The 21,605-nt window shown below is 42.2% G+C and overlaps 2 protein-coding genes across 4 annotated transcripts; one reads left to right on the top strand and one right to left on the bottom strand.

Annotated features, from left to right (window-relative positions):
- Positions 1–13: 13 nt before the first annotated feature.
- On the bottom strand, positions 14–7,272 carry buc (bucky ball). 2 transcript variants are annotated; one of them, XM_051940307.1, is made up of 6 exons: positions 5,760–7,272; positions 5,517–5,669; positions 4,061–5,419; positions 3,880–3,981; positions 268–379; positions 14–151 (listed from the first exon to the last, which is right to left on the bottom strand). In XM_051940307.1, exons 1-6 carry the CDS (start codon positions 5,764–5,766, stop codon positions 148–150), a joined length of 1,737 nt encoding a protein of 578 aa, XP_051796267.1. In that variant the 5' UTR covers positions 5,767–7,272; the 3' UTR covers positions 14–147. The 2 variants fall into 2 exon arrangements, with proteins under 2 accessions (XP_051796267.1, XP_051796268.1); XM_051940308.1 differs by lacking the exons at positions 14–151; positions 268–379; positions 5,517–5,669; positions 5,760–7,272 and adding exons at positions 2,058–2,301; positions 2,378–2,435; positions 2,521–2,613 and having other exon boundaries at positions 4,061–5,461.
- kbtbd2 (kelch repeat and BTB (POZ) domain containing 2) lies at positions 7,255–21,128 on the top strand. Of its 2 annotated transcripts, none has more exons than XM_022215307.2 (4): positions 7,255–7,468; positions 9,739–10,317; positions 14,314–14,479; positions 15,984–21,128. In XM_022215307.2, the coding sequence occupies exons 2-4, from the start codon at positions 10,145–10,147 to the stop codon at positions 17,541–17,543; spliced, it is 1,899 nt and encodes a 632-aa protein (XP_022070999.2). In that variant the 5' UTR covers positions 7,255–7,468; positions 9,739–10,144; the 3' UTR covers positions 17,544–21,128. The 2 variants fall into 2 exon arrangements, with proteins under 2 accessions (XP_022070999.2, XP_051796265.1); XM_051940305.1 differs by lacking the exon at positions 7,255–7,468 and adding an exon at positions 7,769–7,893.
- Positions 21,129–21,605: the final 477 nt, after the last annotated feature.

Raw genomic sequence — 21,605 nt, 5'->3', positions numbered from 1 at the left:
AGCTCTCTTGTGTGTTTCAGATTAGAAAATCAAAGGTGAAGGCTGCACTGATTGGCTGCTTTCTGGTTCCAGGTGACGATTGTCCAATGAGAGTCCAGTGACGGAGTTTGGTTTGCAGCAGATTCCCTCCCTCTGAGGGGCATCAGCTCACCTGAGGAATAATAAAGAGATGTTAAATAACTAAGGATGATCACTCCAGTTGAATTTCTGAGAGCTGAAATGACTCACAGAGGAGCCAAGCAGCTGATTGGCTCTAATTAAACAAACCTGCGGCTCATTGGCTCCTTGGGAAAAACTCTCATTTGAAGCTCAAAGTGGCGCCTTTTGTCCTTTTCAGCATCTTCATTGACCTTCACTTGTGCTTCTTCTTCAGTTGCAGCTAAAATGCAAAACACACATCACAGGTCCTGTTTGAAGATTCAGGTTTGACCCCTGAAGAGCCAATTAGGAGGCTAGATGGGAGCGTGTTCAGTGGCCTGCAGCGGTGTTTAAAGACAACATTATGCTGGAGGAAAAAACAGTTTGCTGACGTTTAGAGGTTTTCTGGGGACTTTGGAAGGTGTTAAAGATGTAGATTAAATGGGTTATCATAATTCAGAGTAGCTTTTTCTGTATAAAAAATTACTTTCTTAGATTTTATTGAACATTTGGACAACACTGACATGTTTTCTGACTCTCTTGGTTGCACTGCATTGCTAATTTGACCTTTAAGGGTAAACATGTAAACATGCATGGATCAGGCTTATTCTAAAGATAATTTATTTCATATACTGCTGAAGCCTGTTCATCAGAAGAAGGTGGATAGTTTTTCTTTCAAAGGAGCAGGACATAATTTACAGCAACATTCCTGACTTCATCACTAGAGCAAGATTATTTAAATAATGAAATAAAGACTGAAGCGAAGGACATGAACACACTTTTGTTCATGGCAGCAAATATCTCTCAAATAATATTTTGTTAATTTGAATACAGAAAAAATACATCAAAAAACTAATTTTTAATGTTTTTATTTCATATGGTTAACATGTAGTCCTCCACAGAAAAAGGGATTAAAATTAAATTAACTCTAAACCAAGTGAATTTTCTACAAAAGTAAAATTTTATGAGCCTCCCTCTTGGTCTGTCCATCTCAAATCATCAAATCTTAAGACCAATTTCTGCTCCATTATCTCTGATTTGCCTGAAAATATAGCATAAATATTGATATATATCTTTTATATCTGAGGCTGTTTGAGCAACAATATCTCAGAAACTATTAAAGATGAAAGTCTGAAATTTACACTGTTACTTCACATCATGACATTGATTTCAAATCTGCAATATTGGACAAGTAGATCAAAAAGTCTGATTATGGATGAGCTGAAATAGGGAAAAAATGGATGATGTAGAAGTCAACTAGTGATATTTTCTGAACCGTGTGTAGCTGCATGTCACAATAACACAAAACAAAACATATATAATCCTTTTTAATGTGAAATACTTGGTCAAACATTTTTAAAAATGAGATTTTTATTGAATTTTCTTCACTGGAGGACATTTAAGACCAAAATATCAGACTGATGGAAGCATTGTATTGGCTTTGGTTGAACTTTAGAAAGCAGTTTTTGCAAAGAATGCCATCTCTGGATTTGGAAATTATCAACTCATCCAGTAATTAACACCCAGAAAGATGCATTTTAGTTGTCTTAATTTATCCCTCCATACAGCTAAAGAGCTCAAAAGTGCCAGGATGTGAGCTGCTAATACCTGGAGGTACCAACGAGCAAAAATCCTTTCAATACAGACTTTATTCTATAAACTACAGCTACTGTTTTGATGCATATCCCTGCAGAAACATCTTCCCATCTGTTCACTGATAAAGAACTATCTAGTACTAATATATTCATTTCTTGAGCCTCTACTGACCTCCAGAGATGCTTCATTTTACCTCGGGTGACGTTATCTTCCAACATCTGGAATCAGCACAGATGTTGCAGTAGAGATTAAAAAAAAGTGACCAAAAGCTTTAAATCTGAGGCACAGACTGAGCGGAAAACACAAAATGAGGCACCACAAAGTTTAAATAACAACATTTATTGATTGGACTGACCCCAAATTGTAATACAACCTTTCAGCCCGTTTGCCTTCTTGTGAATCCATAAATCATGAATAGTGCAAGGCAGTGCCACTGTGGAAGAATTATACTTTTTTTTTTTTTACTTTTATCTAACAAAAAGATGCCTCCTGTGCTGTGCATTTCACCTGGTGCCCCAAATATCTTCCAACGCATTATTTGTGAACATTTACACCTTTCGAGGGGACCTGAGGAGGAAATAAAGAAGCATTAAAACACATTTTCAGCACATTTTCAGTTGGAAGTTAGAAGCAGGACACCTACAGTTCAACATGGTCCATCAGGGGGCGTTTTCATCTCAGTTCTCCTCTCATCATAGAGCCTAAAGAACGTTTTTAAATCATCACATTTAGTCAAAATTAACAGCATGGCAGGAAGAAAATGGAAGAAAAAAAAAAAAAAATCACCTCTGTCCCAGTGTAAAGGCAGCGGCTCGTCATCTTCATCATGGTCTTCATCTCTTGATCGGTGGTGGATCAACATCCACTGAGCGCTGATTTCTAATCAGTCGATACAAATGCACAAGAACGGCAAAAATTACTGGATTTAGCTAAATGGATTGAGGTTGAAACGAGATTGTTAGTTGTGTTTTGTCGACGTAATGTTGGTATAATAGTAGGGCTGCAACTAACGACACATCGACGAATCGTCTGAGCACGATACGTCATCAAAAGCGGAAGTGAGCGCGCAATGCAACACAAATCGCCATCCGACCGGAGCGCGGAACACGGACGGACATCGGGGCTGCATCGCTGATGTCCGTCCGTGTTCCCGTCCGACGGTGATTTTTTTTTTTTTCGGACGGTGATTTTTGTTGTATTGCGCACTCACTTCCGCTTTTGATGACGTATCGTGCTCAGACAATTCGTCAACACGTCGTTAGTTGCAGCCCTATATAATAGACACTATACGGCAACAGAAACAACAATCCATCATTTTAAGACATGAGGATCTGTCGATGAGAAAGTTTCTTGAAACTCTGATGAAAGTCGCTCTGAATAAAAAAAAAAAAAAGGAGGGAAAAAGTTCTTTGCTGCAGAAAAAAAAAAGCATGAAATCTTTGTTATTTCTTGATGCTGATGTCTGCAATAATATCTCTGGTTATGTGTGAGGTGAAACAGAATGTAAAACATTCGCATTTTGTGGTACAACTTGTCAAACCTGTCAGTTAAAAAAAACTCAATTTTATGATCAAGTATTTAAAATTACAAAGCATTATTTTGTATCATTGTGGCATGAAACTACATACATTTCTGAAAATATCACCACTTGACTTGTGCATTATCAGTTTCTTGTTCATGAGCTCAAAGATGAAACTTCTCATATTTCAACTATAATATAAATCAGAGATTATTTGGTCCGCTAGTTCTACATTGTAGATTCTGAATCAATAATATGATGAGAAATAACAGTGAAGACATCAGGCTTTTATCTTTAATAGTTCCTGAGATATTGTCGCTCAAACATAGCCTCAAATTTGTGAAAAAAAAAAAAAATAGAAAACAGTGCTTTAAGTGGGTCAAATCCAGCTAAAATTTAACTTATATCTTCATAAATATCTGTGGAATGTGATAGTTTGAGATGGAATGAACCCAATATGAAGCAAATTATGGATGCCTTTTCCGGCTGCTCTTAGAACCCTTTTGTTTGTCCGCATATCTCTAACAGAAGAGGGTTAAAACAAACAGAAGTTGGAGTCAAAGATTAGATAAACCCTTTATGGTACATTTTGAGCTGCAAATCAATCGTGAGTTTCTAAATTTCACCTTGTCGCTGCACAGACGCTGCTGGTCTCCTCCTGGGAATCACGTCATCGTCTGCCCACCGGCCTTGATCTGATGTGGTCGGATCTTCTCTGCAGAGTCTGTCTACGAAAGAATTAATTTCTAATATGAGATAAATTAACTGAAAAGAGTAAGAAGAGAGAAGTTCTTAGCAGATACTTACCTTCATATGTCCTACACTGCAGCTCAGACTCTCCAGTTTCACCTTGAGCTGCTTCCTGCTGATAACCATCCTCATCTTCCACCTGGTCGGACATCTCCTTGCATAAACCTCTTTTATTCCACGGTTTAGATGCATGTCTCGGCAGGACGGGGTGAGACCTCCTGGGTGAACAAGACTTCCTGACAACCACTCTAACTGGCTGCTTACGCCCTCGTCCATACCCGCCTTCCTCGTCCGAGTCTCCACGTTCGTCCAGGTACATCTTGGAGTTCTGGATTTTGCTCCTGTTCTTCCCTTTTACAAGGCTTTTCCCACAGCAGGCACATGAACCGGACATCCAGGCTTCCTCCACGTCTTTGGCGCTTTGGAGGGATCCGTCGATGACCTCCGAGAGCCTTCTGGGTGCATACACATGTTTGGGAAAGAGATCCACGTCGTCCAGGTCCGTGGAGAACATCTCGTCTCTGGAGGACAGTTCATCCAAGGATGGGCTGAGGACGCTCATCCGCTCATTTGTCGCCTGCATGGATATGTAGTTGTAGTAGTAGGGAGCTGATGGGGAGGCGAGGCAGGCGGATCCAGGGGTTAAAATGCAATCAAAGGGTAGTTTGAGGATCTGGTAGCTCCGATCAGGTTTGGCTTCATTGGCAGACTCTTCCGGATGTTCTGCATTTGAGACTTTGTCACTACTCTCAGCTATTTTAAGTGGCATCGGGGACTTCAAGAGGTCACACTTGGACACACTCGAGGTATCTGACTGGACCTCTTCTTCCTCAGCAGACAGAAGGTGATCATCTGTTTCCGAATGCTCAAGCTCGGGACAATCTTCCTGAAGAGAGGAGCTATCGATGGGTAGCTCCTCTTCGAGATCTCCTGACCAGGATACCTGAGGGCTTAAGGAGTCTACGATTGTCCGGCTGGACTCAACAGCAGCAGCAGGGGACTCCACTAACCCTTCTGTGTGGCTGTTTTGAGGCACCGAAGGCAGGGCATTACCCTGTTCTTGACTTTTCTTCTTCCCTCCTGGCGACAACATCCCAGAGGACTGTGATGCAATGCCGGAGTCCAGTTCTCTGCTGGCGCCCTGCATCTCGCTGGCTCGGATCTTATCCAGGCACTCGATGAGCTTGGTTATGGCGTCGCTGGGGTCGGTTTGGGCCTCCGAGCAGGCCATTTCTCGATGCCCCTGAGGCTGCGGATTGTACTGCTGTCGAGGCATTTCACCCCAAGTCGGAGCCTGGAAGCGGGGCTCGAACATCCGCCTATAATCCATCGGATATATGGAAGTGTGCGGGAAAACAACGCCGGGATACGGCATGTACTGGATGGGGTGCATGCAGGGACGAGCAAAATTAAAACCTAGGAGGTTTACACACGGAAGCAGTGAGGTTTCATGCAATATTTGACTACTAGTTGACTGCAAAAGCAAAAACAAAAGGTTTAAATATGATGATACCTGCAGACAAACCGTAGTGACTGTAAGGGTTGTTGAGCTGCCAGGGCTGGTAGAAGTAATAAGGCTGAGATGGAGGTTGGACGTAGAAAAACGGTCTTGGATGAGGGTTTCTCTGTTGTCCATTAGAAAATGAAGGTGGCTGCTTGTTTGAATCTACAGAAAAAAGCAGACAAAGTAGTAGAATATTATTATTTTCACGCAAAGACCGACAATATGGCATTAAAACAACAAGAAAGTCTTTACCTTCCATCTTCTGTCACGTTTTCGCTCAACCGGTCAGAAATAAAACAAAACACAGCAGATGAATGGAAACGAGAGAATAAACATCCCCCGACTTCTAGAAAATTAAAGTCATTTTCTTCTTCAACAAGCAGAAAGGCTTCTCTCTCAGCTCCACATGACGCCCCGCTAACAAAAGACGAAACATCTCCGTCAATCAGTCAAATAGGAAACAGCTGCTGCGCTGCCAGGATGCGATATTCAAGAACAGCCGGAAAAATCAGAATTCTCACTTTCACAGAGGTCAAAGAGTAAAATACACACCCGCGAAATACTCCCAAAATAAATAAATAATATGAGACATTTAATATATACTAATTGGTCAAATTAACACTGAAAATTAAAATGGCATTAATTGTTCCGTTTTTCAATGAAATAATTCATATTTTTTCTCTGAAAATGAATTGATTTGAAGGGAAACCGTTCATAATGATAACAAAATCTTCATAATTTTCAATATTTTCTGGTAACTTAAAAAAAATAACTTAATAAAGCTGCTCAGTGTGCACAGCTGATTTAACAGTGAACATGTCAACCACGCTTAGAAAACTAGCATTTTAAGTACCCTCCCATCCATAAAAGTGTGACTTAAATAAAATAAAAAATAAAAGAAAACGAAACAAAATAATAACAAGAACAAGAAAGAAAAAGATAACATGTATATTTTAAACAAATATTTTCATAATATACATATGCATAGTATCAAGTGGAATTTTATAAATAAATTATAATAATTCATTCTTAGCATTTAAAATTGATTATAAAATAATTACTGGATACAATACAAATAATTAATATTGTATTTCATGTAATGTTGATAATTCATTATTTTTATTTTAATTATTTAAAAAAAAAACTTGATCTGCATTATATAATAATAATAATTATTGCATTTACATTTTATCAAGTTATTAATTGAATTGTATTTTCAGTCAGTTTAATTTTTCAAAGTAGAGGCCTAAATGCTGTTTCAAAGCCTTGGAATTGTGCATTCATATTTAGTCAAATTTCAATGCAGTTTATAGCCTAATAATTTTGAAAACATTCTAAACGCGACACTAAATTATTCATCCTGTGAGATTGTAACTGTTTATGTGCAAAAATAATTTTTGAAAAATCTGAAAAAATGTTAATTTCAGTGTTGTGAATGTTTGAATTAATAAAACGTATGGATATAAGTACTAGTGCATTTTATTCTGATTTTCAGATTTAAGCCATAATTATCAAAATTAAGCAAAAAAATTCAGATATTTCACCTCATGAGTAGAGGATTATTAAATCTTAATTTTCTCTTCATAATTGATAAAAATAGAATGTTTTAGTTTCAAATCTCAATGCACTAGTTTAGTTCAGGTGTGTTGACAGTGCTCCAGCTGCAGTACCTCCGTCTGTCCCGCAGGCGTCGCTGTTTCCCACTCCAGCCAGCGCAGGCCGCTTCAAGTGAGCGCACGCGCAGTATCCTGAGTTGGCCTCGGAGGTTGTCCGCTGCTCGGCGCTTCCACATAACTCTTTAATGTCCCAATCCGGCGTGAGGAGCTCACCTGACGCCTGATGCTGACGATAAACGGCCGCCGCGACGGTTCGGCGTGTGGAGCCTACCCACGGTTACTGTAAGGAGCCCCGGATCTGCGAACGCCGGAGCGGTTTTCACGGGAGAGAAGTGGCTCAGTCAGGTAGCTAGCTCATTTAGCTCTCGTAGCGGTTAGCCTAGCTGTGTGTGTGTGTGTGTGTGTGCTAGCAGCATGACCGCTCTCTCTTCTGGCCGCCGCTATCACGTCTTCTCTGCTACTATTTCACCGTTGAGCTCATCGCAGCAGAAGCTTAACTTCCCAACAAACTGCTCGTGAGCTTCAACAAACCGGCCGCCGAGGTGGGTGGTGGTTAAGCCACCCCGGAACTGTGGAGCGGAGGGCGCTACAGTTGCTAACTTGCCGCGGGTGTCGGTGCTCGAGCTAGCGATATATCGTTACCCGGAGGCTAGCTGATTAGGTGTATTGGTCAGTTGATCAAAGACGAGGATGACCATCCTCGTACGGTTTGAACCGGAGCTCCGGGCACGGCGGTGCGATGGCTCATCGGACTTGCTAACCGCATGGAGGTATGTTTTGCAACGGGCCCGCCTGTCTAATGTTACTTCGCCGTGTTTTAGGTTTCACTCTGGGTTTGTTTTGGACAAAGTGGAGCGGTGGTTAACGTGCTAACGCAGCTAGCATCAAGCTAGTCCACCCCCTCAAAAAATACCAACAAACACTGTTCAACTGCCTGCCTCTACGTGGAGAATAACTGGTTAGCTTGCGGGCTGTGTGTGGGGACATGTTGTCAGTGGAGTTGATAAATAGCTGGCCTGTTATTTAAGATTTGAAGCTGATGTATGTGCTGGAGATGGCCTAACGTTAGACGAAGGAAGGAATAGAAATGCAAAACACAGTCAGCTTAGCACGCTCCACATAGCAACATTAAAAATAAACTACATAAGGCTTCATTAACACACACTATAATATATACTGCTGAGATATAAGAGCAAAATATACAGTGTGGAGACGGTTTGTGGTTAGAGAATTATTGCACATGGTATGAATTACATTAAACATGAATATTGCACTTGTTGGGATGTGATATTGCCATTCAGAGGGGATGGAGCAGTGTCCCGTAACGTCTACTTGATGGGAAGGGGGAGAAAAGAGTGTCCTGGGATCTCTGGTGGTCCCCCTGGCTTTCCTCTGAAGTCTGCTGGTGTAAATGCCTCTAAGGTGGGGTAGTGTGGTCCCAGTCACCCGTTGCAGGTCCTTTCTGTCCTCTGCAATACAGCAGTAGGTCAGTAGGCTCTCAAAAAGGGAGTGGTAGAAGTTTGTGAGCAGCTTTATAGGTGGAGATGAGTCTGACGCAGCTTCCTGAGGAAGTACAGTCTCTGTTGGGCCCTCCACACCTGATGCTAGATGTGGGTGGACCAGGTAAGGTCTGCAGAGATGTGGACCCCAAGGGACCTGAAGCCGTACAGGTTCGGTGTCAGTTAAGGAATGCTTGCTAGCATCCACACGTTGGAGGGGAGCTGCACCTCAAACTATCCAACAAACATGAACGTTTTCATCTATAAAGTGTCTCCACAGGGTTGGATGATGTGGCTAAAATATTTAGCATCATTTAAAGTATGATTTCAGTCCATGTTGATGATTATTGGTAACTTTAAACGACCAATTTTTGCTACAGAATTGAAGAAAAAAAAGTAGAAATTAGCCACTGCAGCCCATTTGTAAAGATACACAGGTAATAAATTATCTTCAGCACAAATTTCCTGCTTAAATATAAAACAAGTAAGAATAAATTAGTAATCTCACATTTATAGTAATAGTAAAAATCAGTAAAAACTGGAGGAAACAGCTAAGTTCCTACAGGTTATCCAACCATCAACAAATCAAATAATTGGCAGCGAGATGGTTTCTGCTTTGAGAGCTTCTTCCCAAGATGTTTTCTCACCCCATGCCACTCACATTAGCTTTACAGACACCAGCGTTCACGAGAATTAAAAATATTCGGACGCTCTTGCTGACAGCGGTCACAGCAAGTGTTAACAAGACGTGTTAAAGTGAAAGGATGACACCACAACAGTTTGTCGGCCTCAGAATCCAGCAGATCTGATCCGATGTAACCTTTGATATTAAGAGGAGATTTTTATCATTTTGATTGGTGCATTTGTTTTTCTGTCGGGCCAATCGTCCGGTAATGTGAGTCCTTGTAAAATAGTTCCTGCCCTCTTCCACTCAGACTCTTGACGAGAAGGTGGAGGAGGAGAACCAGGAGGTGACCTGTACAGATTTGATATTAAATTCATATTTTAGGATGTTAGCAGCTCTGACAGCCCAAAGAAAACCCTTTTCTGCCCTCTCGGTGACCGCTGATTCCAGACTAACTCCTGCACTTGTTGTTTTTCTGCTGTGTGTTTCAGACCGTGACTGAGGGAGCAGTGTAGCGACAGTCGTCTACCTCCGGTCCTCAGTGCCTCTCTGCATGACCTCAGACAGCAGACAGACCCGCCGAGGGGAACCAGCCCCTTCCTCGTCCCGGACCCTTTTCCTCTCCAGGCCCAACGGTAACGCTCGGTCGCCACAGCCTTCTCCTCTCAGCTTTCAGCTCATCTCCAGCAGAAGGAGCAGCGGTTATTTCCTCACATAGGAGCTGAACACCTCCACTTGGGCCAGTGGAGGTGTTGAAGAGTTCTCACCCCTCCCTCCCCCCCATTCATCCTCTCGAATCTTTGAGAATATTATTTTTTTTTCTCCTGGTTGGCTTGAGTCCGGTTCTGCCGGCCGTGTGACTTTTCAAAACTGGGGCGTGATTCATGGGATGCAACCATGTCGGATCTCAGTGAGCGCAGGCCGGTCAACACGGACTACGCTGTCTCCCTGCTGGAGCAGCTCAAGTTCTTTTACGAACAGAAATTACTGACTGACGTTGTGCTGCTGGTGGAGGACACAGAGTTCCCATGTCACAAGATGGTCCTGGCCACGTGTAGCTCCTATTTCAGGTGAGTAGTCGGCTTCATGCTGTGTGGAGGGAATAACTCATTCCTGTTTTCACCCACCTCTGGGCGATTGTGGCTCTTGTTGTGATGAGGCGGGCGTTCGCTGTCGTTATGTTTACGTATGTAAGCGCTCGCCTCCTACGGTTACAATAAATAATGCAGCACGTTGTAGAGCAGGGGTGTCAAACTCATTTTAGCTCAGAGGCCACATTCAACCCACTTTGGGTTCAAGTGGACCAGGAAAATTGTAACATAAAAACCAATAATAATGACTCTAAATTTGTCCTTTGTTTCAGTGCAAAAAAGTACGTTCTGAAAATATTCTCATTTAAGGAATTATCTTTCTACAAAACATCATGAACAACCTGAAATTTCTTCAGAAAAACAAGTTCAGTTTCAACAATATTATGCCTTAGTTTATCATTTACACATTACAACTTCCAGATCACAGTTTGTCTACAAAGACACAAAACATTTAGTCACAGGTATCTGGAACTGAATGATATCGTATTTTACTTTCAAAAAAACAACAACAAAGCAACAAAATATTACAAAAATGAGACAAACGACAAAAGCGAGAAACAATGACAAAAAATGAGACTAAAATGACAAAGTTATGAAAATGAACAAACGGGACAAAAAATGACAAAAGAATGAAAGCCTAATAAAAATGATACCCAAAACAACGAACAAAGCAAAACAAAATGATGAAGCGAGACAAAAATGAGAAAGAAAATGACAAAAAAACATGAGACAAACGATAACAGACAAAGACCAAGACAAAATATTACTAAAGAGAGACTCAAAATGAATAAAGAACAGTGGGGAATCTAGTATTTTACTTTATGATCAAATTAGTAGTTTATACTCTGCAGGTAATGTCTTCTCTGTAATTTCTACACTTTACAAAGTCGTCGAGTGGGCCGGATTGGACCCTCTGGCGGGCCGGTTTTAGCCCGCGGGCCGCATGTTTGACACCCCTGTTGTAGATCAAGCTTTACCTACTCCATCTGTGGAGGATGGAAAACAAGGGGATGGTGTTTCTTTGGGGGCCGCCGTCTGCACCAGTTGTTCCACCTCTGATATATTTCTGCACAGAACAAATGAAACGATCTCGGACGTGGAGCTCCACATCCCTCAAGGCCCTTGGGAGGCCTCGTTTGTACGCACAGCGTTGCATAATGAAGTGTGTGCACTGCGGTGAATATGACAGGGCAGCAGCCTCAGCTCTGGGAAGAGTCCATCTGTACATGACAGGAGCTCCATGCGGCATTTGAACACGCCGTCTACCTCCCTTTCTCTCCCTGTTATTCTCACCCTCCCTCCCTTTGCTTACGCATTCCAAGAAAACAACTCCATGCCTCCCGTCTCTCCCCACGGTTTCCCACACAATCGTTATCTGGTGTGAACATGCAAAGCATTTCCCCTTCAGGGTTTAGAGGTGTCGCAGCGCTTCCTCTAAACCGCTGTCCTCCTTTTCCTGTCTGCCGCCTCCCCTCTCCACGAAACGCCTCGCTTCAGGGGAGGGAAAGAGGGGAGGGAGACTCTGGAGAGGGCTTGTGTTTGTAGGGAAAGTCTGGTCACGTAGGTCTTGGTGAGAGATGGAGAGAGAGCGAAAAGAGAGGAAAAAGCAGCAGGAGGAGGGTGCAGGGGTTTGGCTGCAGGGTTACGTAATACAGCCTGGCAGGTTTAGCCCCCGCTGTGATCAAAACACCCCCAAAACCCCGCTCAGGAGGGCAGAGCGGTTATGCAGGCAAATTATGATGATGTAGTAGAGTTCAAGTGACGGCTGCTTTGTTTGTAAAATCTGCTCATCCATGAAAATGCTGGTCAGCGCGACAAAGAGCCGGAAGCGACAAAATGAGGAAGCTTTAACACTGATTTATCTATTGACTGTTTTCAAAATGTCAGGGTTTTCCTTATCAAGTTTTTTTTTGTTCCAGAATCATTAGACACTATTTATGTAGATAATACACACTTCAAGTGCATCAGAGTTGTTAAACACACATTTTTTGAGGAATAACTGGAATGTGAAATGATAAAGACGACCTTATCGATTCCTTTTTTTGACCCACTTATTCATCTAAGGGTTAAAAAAAGATCTATTGACTTGAGGAGTTGTCATTTTTCCTTGATCGTTGACTTAAAATCCAGTAGTTGATTATCAAAACCATTGGAGATTGTTGATATTAATCTGAAAATGATTCACATTGGGCTGGCAAATTAAAACCAGAATAGTTTTAACTTCTACCAGAAGCTAGCTTTTTGGCATCTGGTAGCTTTTTACTCAGAAAAATCATTCGGGAAATAGGAAGTAATGTGTTTGTGCATTCCAGGGCAGCAATTATATCTTCTGTGGAACAAACAAGGAGGTGAATTAGCATCGGTTAGCGACATGCAGCCGAGTAGACGGTGCTGAGGGTTTGACAAGTGCAGCACAGAAAGCAGTTTGGAACGCAAATCACCGGCTCGAGCCAATAACCATGCATAAAATGTGAGAAATTGATGGCGTGAGTGAGGTCAAAGAGGCCGTGACTCGCGACGACGTGGAAGCTTGGGCAGCCTGCTGAGGCTGCAGCGACACGGGAGCCCAGCTGAAGCTGAAGCTGTGCTCAGTCAGCCCACCGTCCAGGTGCTGCTGCTGCTGAATGTCACTTTATGTCATCCGCTGTTGGTGGACAAGCTAAGTGCAGGACAAGCCAGTAGGAACATCTGCTCTGAATAAACCCCGCGGCTTTCAGCTCTGCTGTCTGAGACCAAGAATATTAAATGTTTAATGACAGTGGTGAGTCATTTTTCTGCTCCAAATCACTCTTAATGTCATCAAAACACTTTATTATTTAAGAATAATGTCAGTTATAAAGCTGGAGCACTTAAAACTGAGTATTTTTTGAACATCGAGCAGCTTCTGAGTTGTTTTTCTGTGCTAGTAAGCAAAATAACTATCAAATATACGTTTTATGGGCTAAAGTGTGGAAAAATGTGTCACATGTGGGATTGTATGGACACCTCTGGATGGGTTTGGTCTGAACTGGATGAAACTGTAAAATTATACGACCACAGTGGGAAGTGAATTCCAGCAGCAGCCAATTACAGGTACCAGGGCTCCGGCTGGTAACTCGGTCTGTTTTTCCAGCCTCTCTGGCTCATGGCCAGCTGTCATTAGGAGGCTCTGTTTATTTAAAAGAAAAACTTTGGGTAGTGAAACAGTGAACAAGACTGAATCAGGAGCTGCTTCGCCCACTGCAGACCAGAGATTTGTCCCGTCTTGTGGGCTTGTTATCGAGTCGAGCTTTTTACTCCGAATGATGAAACTGATTGTAAATGAATAATGAAACAGCTGTGGATCAAACGAGGAACGCTTTGCTCACTTGAAATCTTAGTTGTGATTAAGACGGCATAGAAATCAGACTTTAAATGCATTTTCTTTTAAATTTGACTTATAACTTGACATCACTTGTTTTTATTTCTGCAGCACATTTATGAGCAACTTTTGTGTTTTATTGTTTTCAAAAGTTGCGCTTTTTTTCCCCCCTTTTTCCTGAAATTTTTTTGTGGCTCAAATATGGAAAGTTTGTCTCTCTTTAAATCTTATTTATGGTTAAAAAGATAACGTAGAAATCGGTCTTAAATATATTTTCTTGTAAATTTGACTTGAAACTTTGCACCAACAACATATATCAGCAACGTTTGTATTGCGGTGTCTAAAAATTACCTTTATTTGACTTCTTATATGAACATTTGATGCTTTTCTTTGCCACACCTGACAGTAAACTGAATATTTTCGGCACAATAAAACAGAGCGTTTGAGGAATTAGAACATGCATTTTTTTCATTATGTCACGGTATTTTGAAGATGAAACAGCGACTAGAACACTAGATTCTAGTTTATTAGTGACAGTGGAACAGGTAACGGTACAGGTGATTAAAATCTCTTATCTTCATGGATCTTCCCGTAAATTGCCGTGTTGATTGACGCCGCCGTCTTTCTTCCTCCAGGGCGATGTTCATGAGCGGCCTCAGCGAGAGCAAACAGACCCACGTCCACCTGAGGAACGTGGATCCGGCCACGCTGCAGATCATCATCACCTACGCCTACACGGGCAACCTGGCCATCAGCGACAGCACGGTGGAGCCGCTCTACGAGACTGCCTGCTTCCTACAGGTCCGTCAGAGCATTAAACGCCTATTTTCTGTCATCTAATCCCAGCAAAAAGAAGTATATACACGCCAGAGAGCTGTAGTCTGTGTTGCTGGGTGGTGTATTAATCCACCGCTGAAAGTAGTCCCCAACAAATGTTTTATTTCCGCTTGTTTGACGATTTTCGCCATTAAAGAAAAACACATTTGTTGATTTAAGAGATTACTCAACGTTATATAAAATTATAGTAGAAATTATGTCTTTAAATAAAAAAACACAAACCTTTTGTTGAATGGGTAGTTTTAAAGTAACAATACAAGCTTGTTTTGGCTCTGAAACCGTCTTTCAACAGTGAGCAGGAGGGATCTGCGATTAATTTGACAGAAATCTATGCAATTTCCTGTTATTTTTGACCATTTTATAAACAAAAATGTCAATTATTTTCGAGTGGATTAACAGAGCTCCCAAAAAAAGATTGTCTTTTACAATTCCTATCAGTTTGAAGCTTTGATTTTCATTTGGCGGTCTTTATATTTGTAATTTAGTGTGTTCATGCTGCTAATTCTGTTTATACTGTAACATACTGTCGATAACAGACTGTAAATAAAGCCATTTATTACTGCTTTGCACTTATGGTTAGATGCTAAACTGCTTTTCGTTGTCTTAGTACTCACAAAGAAGTATAATTTAGTCTAAAATAGCTCTATCTTGGAAAAACCCTGTCATAAAATCTGTATTATTTTTATCGTGCTTGTTAACCCTTTAAGCTTCAGTCAATTCCAGTCGTTTTCAGTACAAAAAATCGCTAATATTCTATTTTTAAATAAAAAAAATACGGGGAATATTGGACGCGCATCGGGAGGTGCATTTCCTTGAAAACGACCGATTCGGGGATTTTATACCGACTTCAGGACATGTTTTGGACAAAATGGTTTACTGGCTTGTGTCATCTGATGTAAAAGGTTGGATTATGGCCGTTTTTTGTGGAATCTTTTTTTTGTGTGTAATAATAAACCCGGAAATGTGAGTCGCGCTGTGTGCGTTGAAGCCGTGTATAGAGAACGGATGGATGAATATTTGTTTTTGTCGGACAAATGTGTTTTTCTCACCCGCTGTGGTAATCGCATCTGAAAGTGGTTTATACCGGCGGATTCATGAGAATCTAAGCTTTCCATCGGTGTATAGTGTTTGTATAATCGCGTTTGCACCCGTCGGACATTCTTGAAATTCCTATGCAAATTAGTAGGTGTACCGCCGGCGGTACACTGAAGCTTAAAGGGTTAAAGCATGTTTAGCTTCTTTTATAGACTAAGACTATTTATTGTCTTTAAAATCCATTTTGTCTGCTGCCAACATGTAGGAATCCTTTTTAATTCACTTTACCTGCTAATGGTTATTGATGGAGAATGTCTGTAGTCTACATCCAGAGTGTGCAGATGTTTTCAGGATTTAATAACTTTACTTTTGTCTACTTTTTGGACACATTTGAAAGTATTTTATTGTGACCGTTATCCTCCGGCCCCTTCAGGTGGAAGACGTCTTGCTGCAGTGCAGAGACTATCTGGTGAAGAAGATAAACGCTGAGAACTGTGTCCGCATGCTGAGCATCGGCGACCTGTTCAGCTGCAGCGAGCTAAAGCAGAGCGCCAAGCGGATGGTGGAGCACAAGTTCCCGATGGTGTACCGACAGGAGGCCTTCCTGCAGCTCTCCCACGAGCTGCTCATCGACATCCTGAGCAGCGACAACCTCAACGTGGAGAAGGAGGAGACGGTGCGCGAGGCGGCCATGCTGTGGTTGGAGTACAACATGGAGGCGCGGTCGCAGCACCTGTCCTCGGTGCTCAGTCAGATCCGCATCGACGCGCTGTCGGAGGTCACGCAGCGAGCCTGGTTTCAGGGTCTGCCGCCCAACGATAAGTCCGTGGTGGTTCAGGGCCTCTACAAGTCGATGCCCAAGTTCTTCAAGCCTCGGTTAGGCATGACCAAGGAGGAGATGCTCATCTTCATGGAGGCCATGTCAGAAACGCAGGGCGAGGTGTACGTGTTGTCCACGTCGGTGCCTACTACGGTGGTGTGTTACAGCCCGCAGGCGGAGAAAGTCTACAAGCTCTGCAACCCCCCAGGAGACCTGCAGAAGGTGGGAACCCTCGTCACTCCAGACAATGACGTGTTCATCGCTGGCGGACAGATTCTCCTCAAAAACTCTATCACCAACCACGGCAAGAGCGGCAAGTTCCAGGCCATGTTCCGCTCGGTCGACAGCTTCTTCTGGTTTGACGCCCAGCAGAACTCCTGGGTGCCCAAAACCCCGATGCTGTGTGCCCGAATCAAGCCCTCGCTGGTCTGCTGCGAAGGTTACATCTATGCAATCGGCGGCGATAACGTTGGAGGGGAGCTGAACAAGCGGACGGTGGAGCGCTACGACTGCGAGAAGGACGAGTGGAGCATGATGAGCCCACTGCCCTTCGCCTGGAACTGGAGCACCTCGGTGGTGGCGCACGACTGCATCTATGTCATGACCCACGACCTGATGTACTGCTACTTCCCCCGAGCCGACACCTGGGTGGAGATGGCCATGCGCAAGACCAGCCGCTGCTTCGCGTCCGCCGCCGCCTTCGGGGACCTCATCTTCTACATCGGCGGCCTCCACGTGGTCAGCAACTCCGGCATCCGGCTGCCGACCAGCACCATCGACGGCTCCTCCGTCACCGTGGAGATCTACGACGTCAACAAGAACGAGTGGCGCCTGGCCGCCAACATCCCGGCCAAGCGCTACTCGGACCCGTGCGTCCGGGCCGTGGTGCTGCTCAACTCGCTCTGCATTTTCATGCGTGAGACCCACATGAACGAGCGCGCCAAGTACGCCATCTACCAGTACGACGTAGAGCTGGACCGCTGGCACCTGCGGCAGCCGGTGTCCGAGCGCGTCCTCTGGGACCTGGGGAAGGACTTCCGGTGTGCGGTGGGGAAGCTGTACCCGTCCTGCCTCGAGGAATCCCCCTGGAAACCCCCAACCTACCTCTTCTCCCCTGACGGAGCCGAGGAGTTCGAGGTGGACGGTGAGCTGGTGACCCTCCCTCACGTATAGCTCTTAAGCTCCCCTCTCCCGCCTCACCTCGCCGACTGAACCAATACCGAGGGACGAACACGAAGGGGGAGGGGATCTATTAGAAATAAAAGGGTTTGACGTTATCTGTGTCGCAGAGGGATCTCTGGACTTTGGAGGCTGTTACCGACCAAACGGTTCGGCCGGCAAAACAAGCTTGGAGCGAAAAGATGTCCCTCAAAAATACTAGTAATCTGAAAATTTCTGTTTTTTTCCTTCTTATTTTGTCAGTTGTGACATCTGTTAGGTATTATTACGTCTGTCATACTGTTTCTACAATGTGATAATCTAAACGTCAACTGATTTTGTGATGATGAGGATGATGATGCACTTAACTGATAAACCTTCTCGTTAATGACAATGGCAACTGTACCAAAATCCACCAGCCCCCTTCTTTCAGATTGTGGCTTCCCTCTCTTCCCCCTCTCCTCCTCCTCTTCTTCTCTTTTCTCATTACTGGTAAAGGAACACTCCGCCGAAAGCCAAAGCTCAGTGCATCAAACGCTCGCTTTGTGGAGGTTTTAGCTCGTAGAAATTCCACTTCCATATCCCGAACATTCATCATTTTGCTGATAAATGAATTTTAAGCTCACAATTTTGCGTCAAACTACGAACTCAAAGGTGAATAATCAACCTTGAAGTTCAAATGTTGGCTTCATATGATCTAATTTATCCACAAAATACTGTCAAACGAGCTTCAGTGTGACGAGTTTTGTGGTTAACGAATTGTTCTTACAGTCATACAGAATAAAAACTGCAAAAATATTTAGTTTAAAATCATAGAAAACTAATAAAACTGCACATTTTCACATTTGAGAACCAGAACATTCATCGTGTTGCTGATAAATTGTTGAATATGCTGGTTTGTGGCCATGACTGAAACTAGTTTGAGAAAACCAAGTAGGTGGACCTTAAGTGAAAGATTTTGTGTCAAACTGCTAATTTGTGGATGAATAGTCAACCTTTTTTTCGGTTTTCAAAATAATATCAGTCTAATTTATCCACTGAAAGCTACAAAATGCAGTTAAAACATTGAATCTTTGTCAAACTGGTTACAGCATAACAAATTTTGTGGTTAATTCATTAATCTAATAGCCTTTGTAAAGGAAAAAGTGCAAAAATATTAAGTTTACTATGATATTAAACTAAGAAAATCTTCACATTAGAGAATCAGAAACCAGAAAAGGTTCATTATCTGGCTAATAAATTGTTAAATCTACTGGTCTTGGACAGTAATCAACCGCTAAGATCAGTTTTTCACATGATATTAGTCCAATTCATCTGAATTTAATCGATTATTCTCACAGTATCTGAAAAGAAAAACATCCAGAATTCCCAAAACATTTAATTTGCTTCGCTATTAACCTGAGAAAAGCGGCAAATCGTCATATTTGACAAGCTGAGACCAGAGAACGTTTGACCTTTTTCATTTCAGAAATTATGACCCTCAGTTTTCAAAATCGTGTCTCGTAAAACGCCTCAAATTCTCTGCTGTCAGCTCATTAAAATGTAACAATTTGCTGCTTTTTTGTTTTGATAAACTGCATTTATCAACCGCAACAAACAGTATGTTAGAGCTCTTGTGATTGGTGTTTAATTGAGCCAATCAGGGTTGCCAGGGTGACGAAACCAGCACCAAACCCAGCACTGAAATATCCAACCAGCAACCAACCAGCAGACCGATTACCAACCAGTGACTCTTCTAAAGCAGCTCAGTTCTGATCCGGCAACCCTGAAACCAATCACTATCTAAATAAAAACAAAAACGTTGGGTTTCGAATACGCATTTTTGAATTTTACCGTTAGAAAAGGTTCCCCAGTTTCACAAATTAGTTTCTACGCTCATTTGTGGTTTTTGAATTTCTCAAAAAAAGGGATTTATGGTGCTTGAGAGGTGGAAAATCCTAATTTCGCTTGACATTACTGTAGAAACATGACTAGAAATAACTGGACATGGAAGATATTTAGATTTGTTGTCGCTGATTGTCGCCACAAACTTCCTAAAATGAGTTTTAGAAAACATTTGTGCAGGTTTTGACCTTGACTTCAGAATTTTCAGTCAATCTTTAAGTTGAGTTGTTGATGTGATATCAGTCGACTTCTTCAGCTTCGACCAAACGTTCAACCTTTAAAATGAATTTTCTGTTTAAATGGCCGCAGTGCAACAAGTATTCTGATTATTCCTCTAGGCCCTGCAAAGAAAAAAAGACTGACGTTGCAAAGAGTAGTCTGTTTTTTAATGATATTAAACCGAGAAAAGCAGCAAATCTTGATGTTTGAGGAGCTGAAACCAGAAAACCCAATTTTCAGATCTGCACCTGGACTAATAGGGCCACACGTCTAGGCATAATTAGATCATTAGAATGTTTTCCGTAAATGTGATGTCTGTCGACTTTATCCACCTCAAAAATGGAGAAACTGCAAAAATAGTCAGTTTGAAGTGGTATAAAATGGACAATTTTTCATGTTTGAGAAGTTGGAAATGTCTTTATCCACTGAAATCCACAAAATCCGCTTGAAATATTGATTTTTTTTGTCAAACTGGCTGCAGTGTAACAAGTTTTCCAGTTAATTAATTCTTAAAAAAAGGAAAAACTGTCTAAAACTGCAAGAACAGTCAGTTTACAGTGACATAAAATGGAGAAATGTGTATCTTTATTTGTTGAAATCCACAAAATGTGGTTTAAACTCAGACTAGTTCAGCTTTGTAGAGCTCAAATGACGTCTTTATTTTATTTTTTTTGCTTGTCTGGAACCTAAAGATATCGCTGTTCTCCACTAAGGAGTTTTGGGTTTCTAGCGGAGTGTTCCTTTAAAGCGGTTCTCTAAAGGCCCTGCAGACGGGGGGAACGGGGGGTTTCTGGAGGGTCGACGGGTGGAATCGGAGGCGGTTTTAAAACGAGGGCGACTGCAGGTCCAGCCGCCGCCGCCGCTCTCCGTCCTCCGTCTCGCCGCCGCCTGTTTCCACGTCTGTTTGCACACAGGTCTTCCACACAGCCAGCAGGTCAACCTCACTCTAGACGCCACACTTTTCTTTTCCACGAAGAGGCAAAAACGCTCACGACGACTCGCAGTACAAATTTTCAGGCTCATGCGTTTTTTTCTTTTTTTTCCAAGCTGCTGAAATATATATAATAAAATATATATTTTTCATATGTTTAAAAGTTCTAGTGGGGAAAATAACCAGGTCTATTTTGTATTAGTGTCTTTTTTTAATTTAATATCAGACATTACTGTAGTGTGATTGTGGGTAGAAGATCCATTTTTTCCTATCGGATTTAGTTTTCTGTTTTTCCTTCCGAGTGAATATTGAGGAATCTTGCTGCTGATTGGTTGTGAGAGGAGAGGGGGCGGGGCCAGGGCTGTTGAAAATCGTCCCGGCAACCACTAGCAGTAGTGGAGGGGGGGCGGGAGGGGATGGGAGGGGCTTCCTCCTACCTTTAAAAACATGAGCACAGGTGCTTCATGACAAACCTTACTAGCATGTTTGGCTGCATCATATTCCTTTGGCACTGTATTTTGAATGAACGTTAATTTATTAAAAACATACCAAAAACGTTCCTGAAACCGACTCAGAGTTTGGTTTGTTAAGACTGAAATGTGACGTATGTTGGGTGTTGGAACCTTTTACATTTTTCTGATTAAAGTTGGTCGAAAATATCAGAAAAAAGCCAAAAATTTGACATTTTGTTGCAGAAAATACTGTATTATTGAATATTATTGTAATTAAAATTTGTTAATATTGTTTTGATGAAGCTTGGTTGAAACAGTCTAAAAAAAGTTTTATTTTAAAAGAAAGTCTTTTTTTTCTCTTCAAACTTTAAACAGAAAACAAAAAAGTCCAATTCTTCAAGCATTTGCTGATTAAAACTTGACTTTCATGTGTTTTCTTTAGAGTTTCTGACGTTATATTTGTAGAATCGGTACATGTGTCCTCATCTCTGGGTGTGAGTTTGGCTCCTGCGAGGTCGTCGAGTTTCTGTGATGCTGCTGAATAGTTTTGGGACAACACATGGGCGAGTTTTGTCCGACATCAACAACAGC

Source organism: Acanthochromis polyacanthus, chromosome 20 (genome assembly GCF_021347895.1).
Source record: "Acanthochromis polyacanthus isolate Apoly-LR-REF ecotype Palm Island chromosome 20, KAUST_Apoly_ChrSc, whole genome shotgun sequence".
Taxonomy (NCBI): domain Eukaryota; kingdom Metazoa; phylum Chordata; class Actinopteri; family Pomacentridae; genus Acanthochromis; species Acanthochromis polyacanthus.
The sequence above is the reverse complement of the archived record's forward strand: the minus strand, read 5'-3'. Positions and strand labels throughout refer to the sequence as shown.

What these genes read in the sequence shown, in the direction of transcription:
- kbtbd2 (XM_022215307.2), top strand. Translation starts at nt 10,145, where the DNA reads ATGTCGGATCTCAGTGAGCGCAGGCCGGTCAACACGGACTACGCTGTC. An exon ending in ACGTGTAGCTCCTATTTCAG is followed by an intron (nt 10,318 to 14,313) that starts GTGAGTAGTCGG and finishes TTCTTCCTCCAG; the next exon opens with GGCGATGTTCATGAGCGGCC. An exon ending in AGACTGCCTGCTTCCTACAG is followed by an intron (nt 14,480 to 15,983) that starts GTCCGTCAGAGC and finishes CGGCCCCTTCAG; the next exon opens with GTGGAAGACGTCTTGCTGCA.
- buc (XM_051940307.1), bottom strand. An exon ending in GCAGTGTAGGACATATGAAG is followed by an intron (nt 3,982 to 4,060) that starts GTAAGTATCTGC and finishes ATTCTTTCGTAG; the next exon opens with ACAGACTCTGCAGAGAAGAT. An exon ending in AGCGTCTGTGCAGCGACAAG is followed by an intron (nt 380 to 3,879) that starts GTGAAATTTAGA and finishes TTTGCATTTTAG; the next exon opens with CTGCAACTGAAGAAGAAGCA.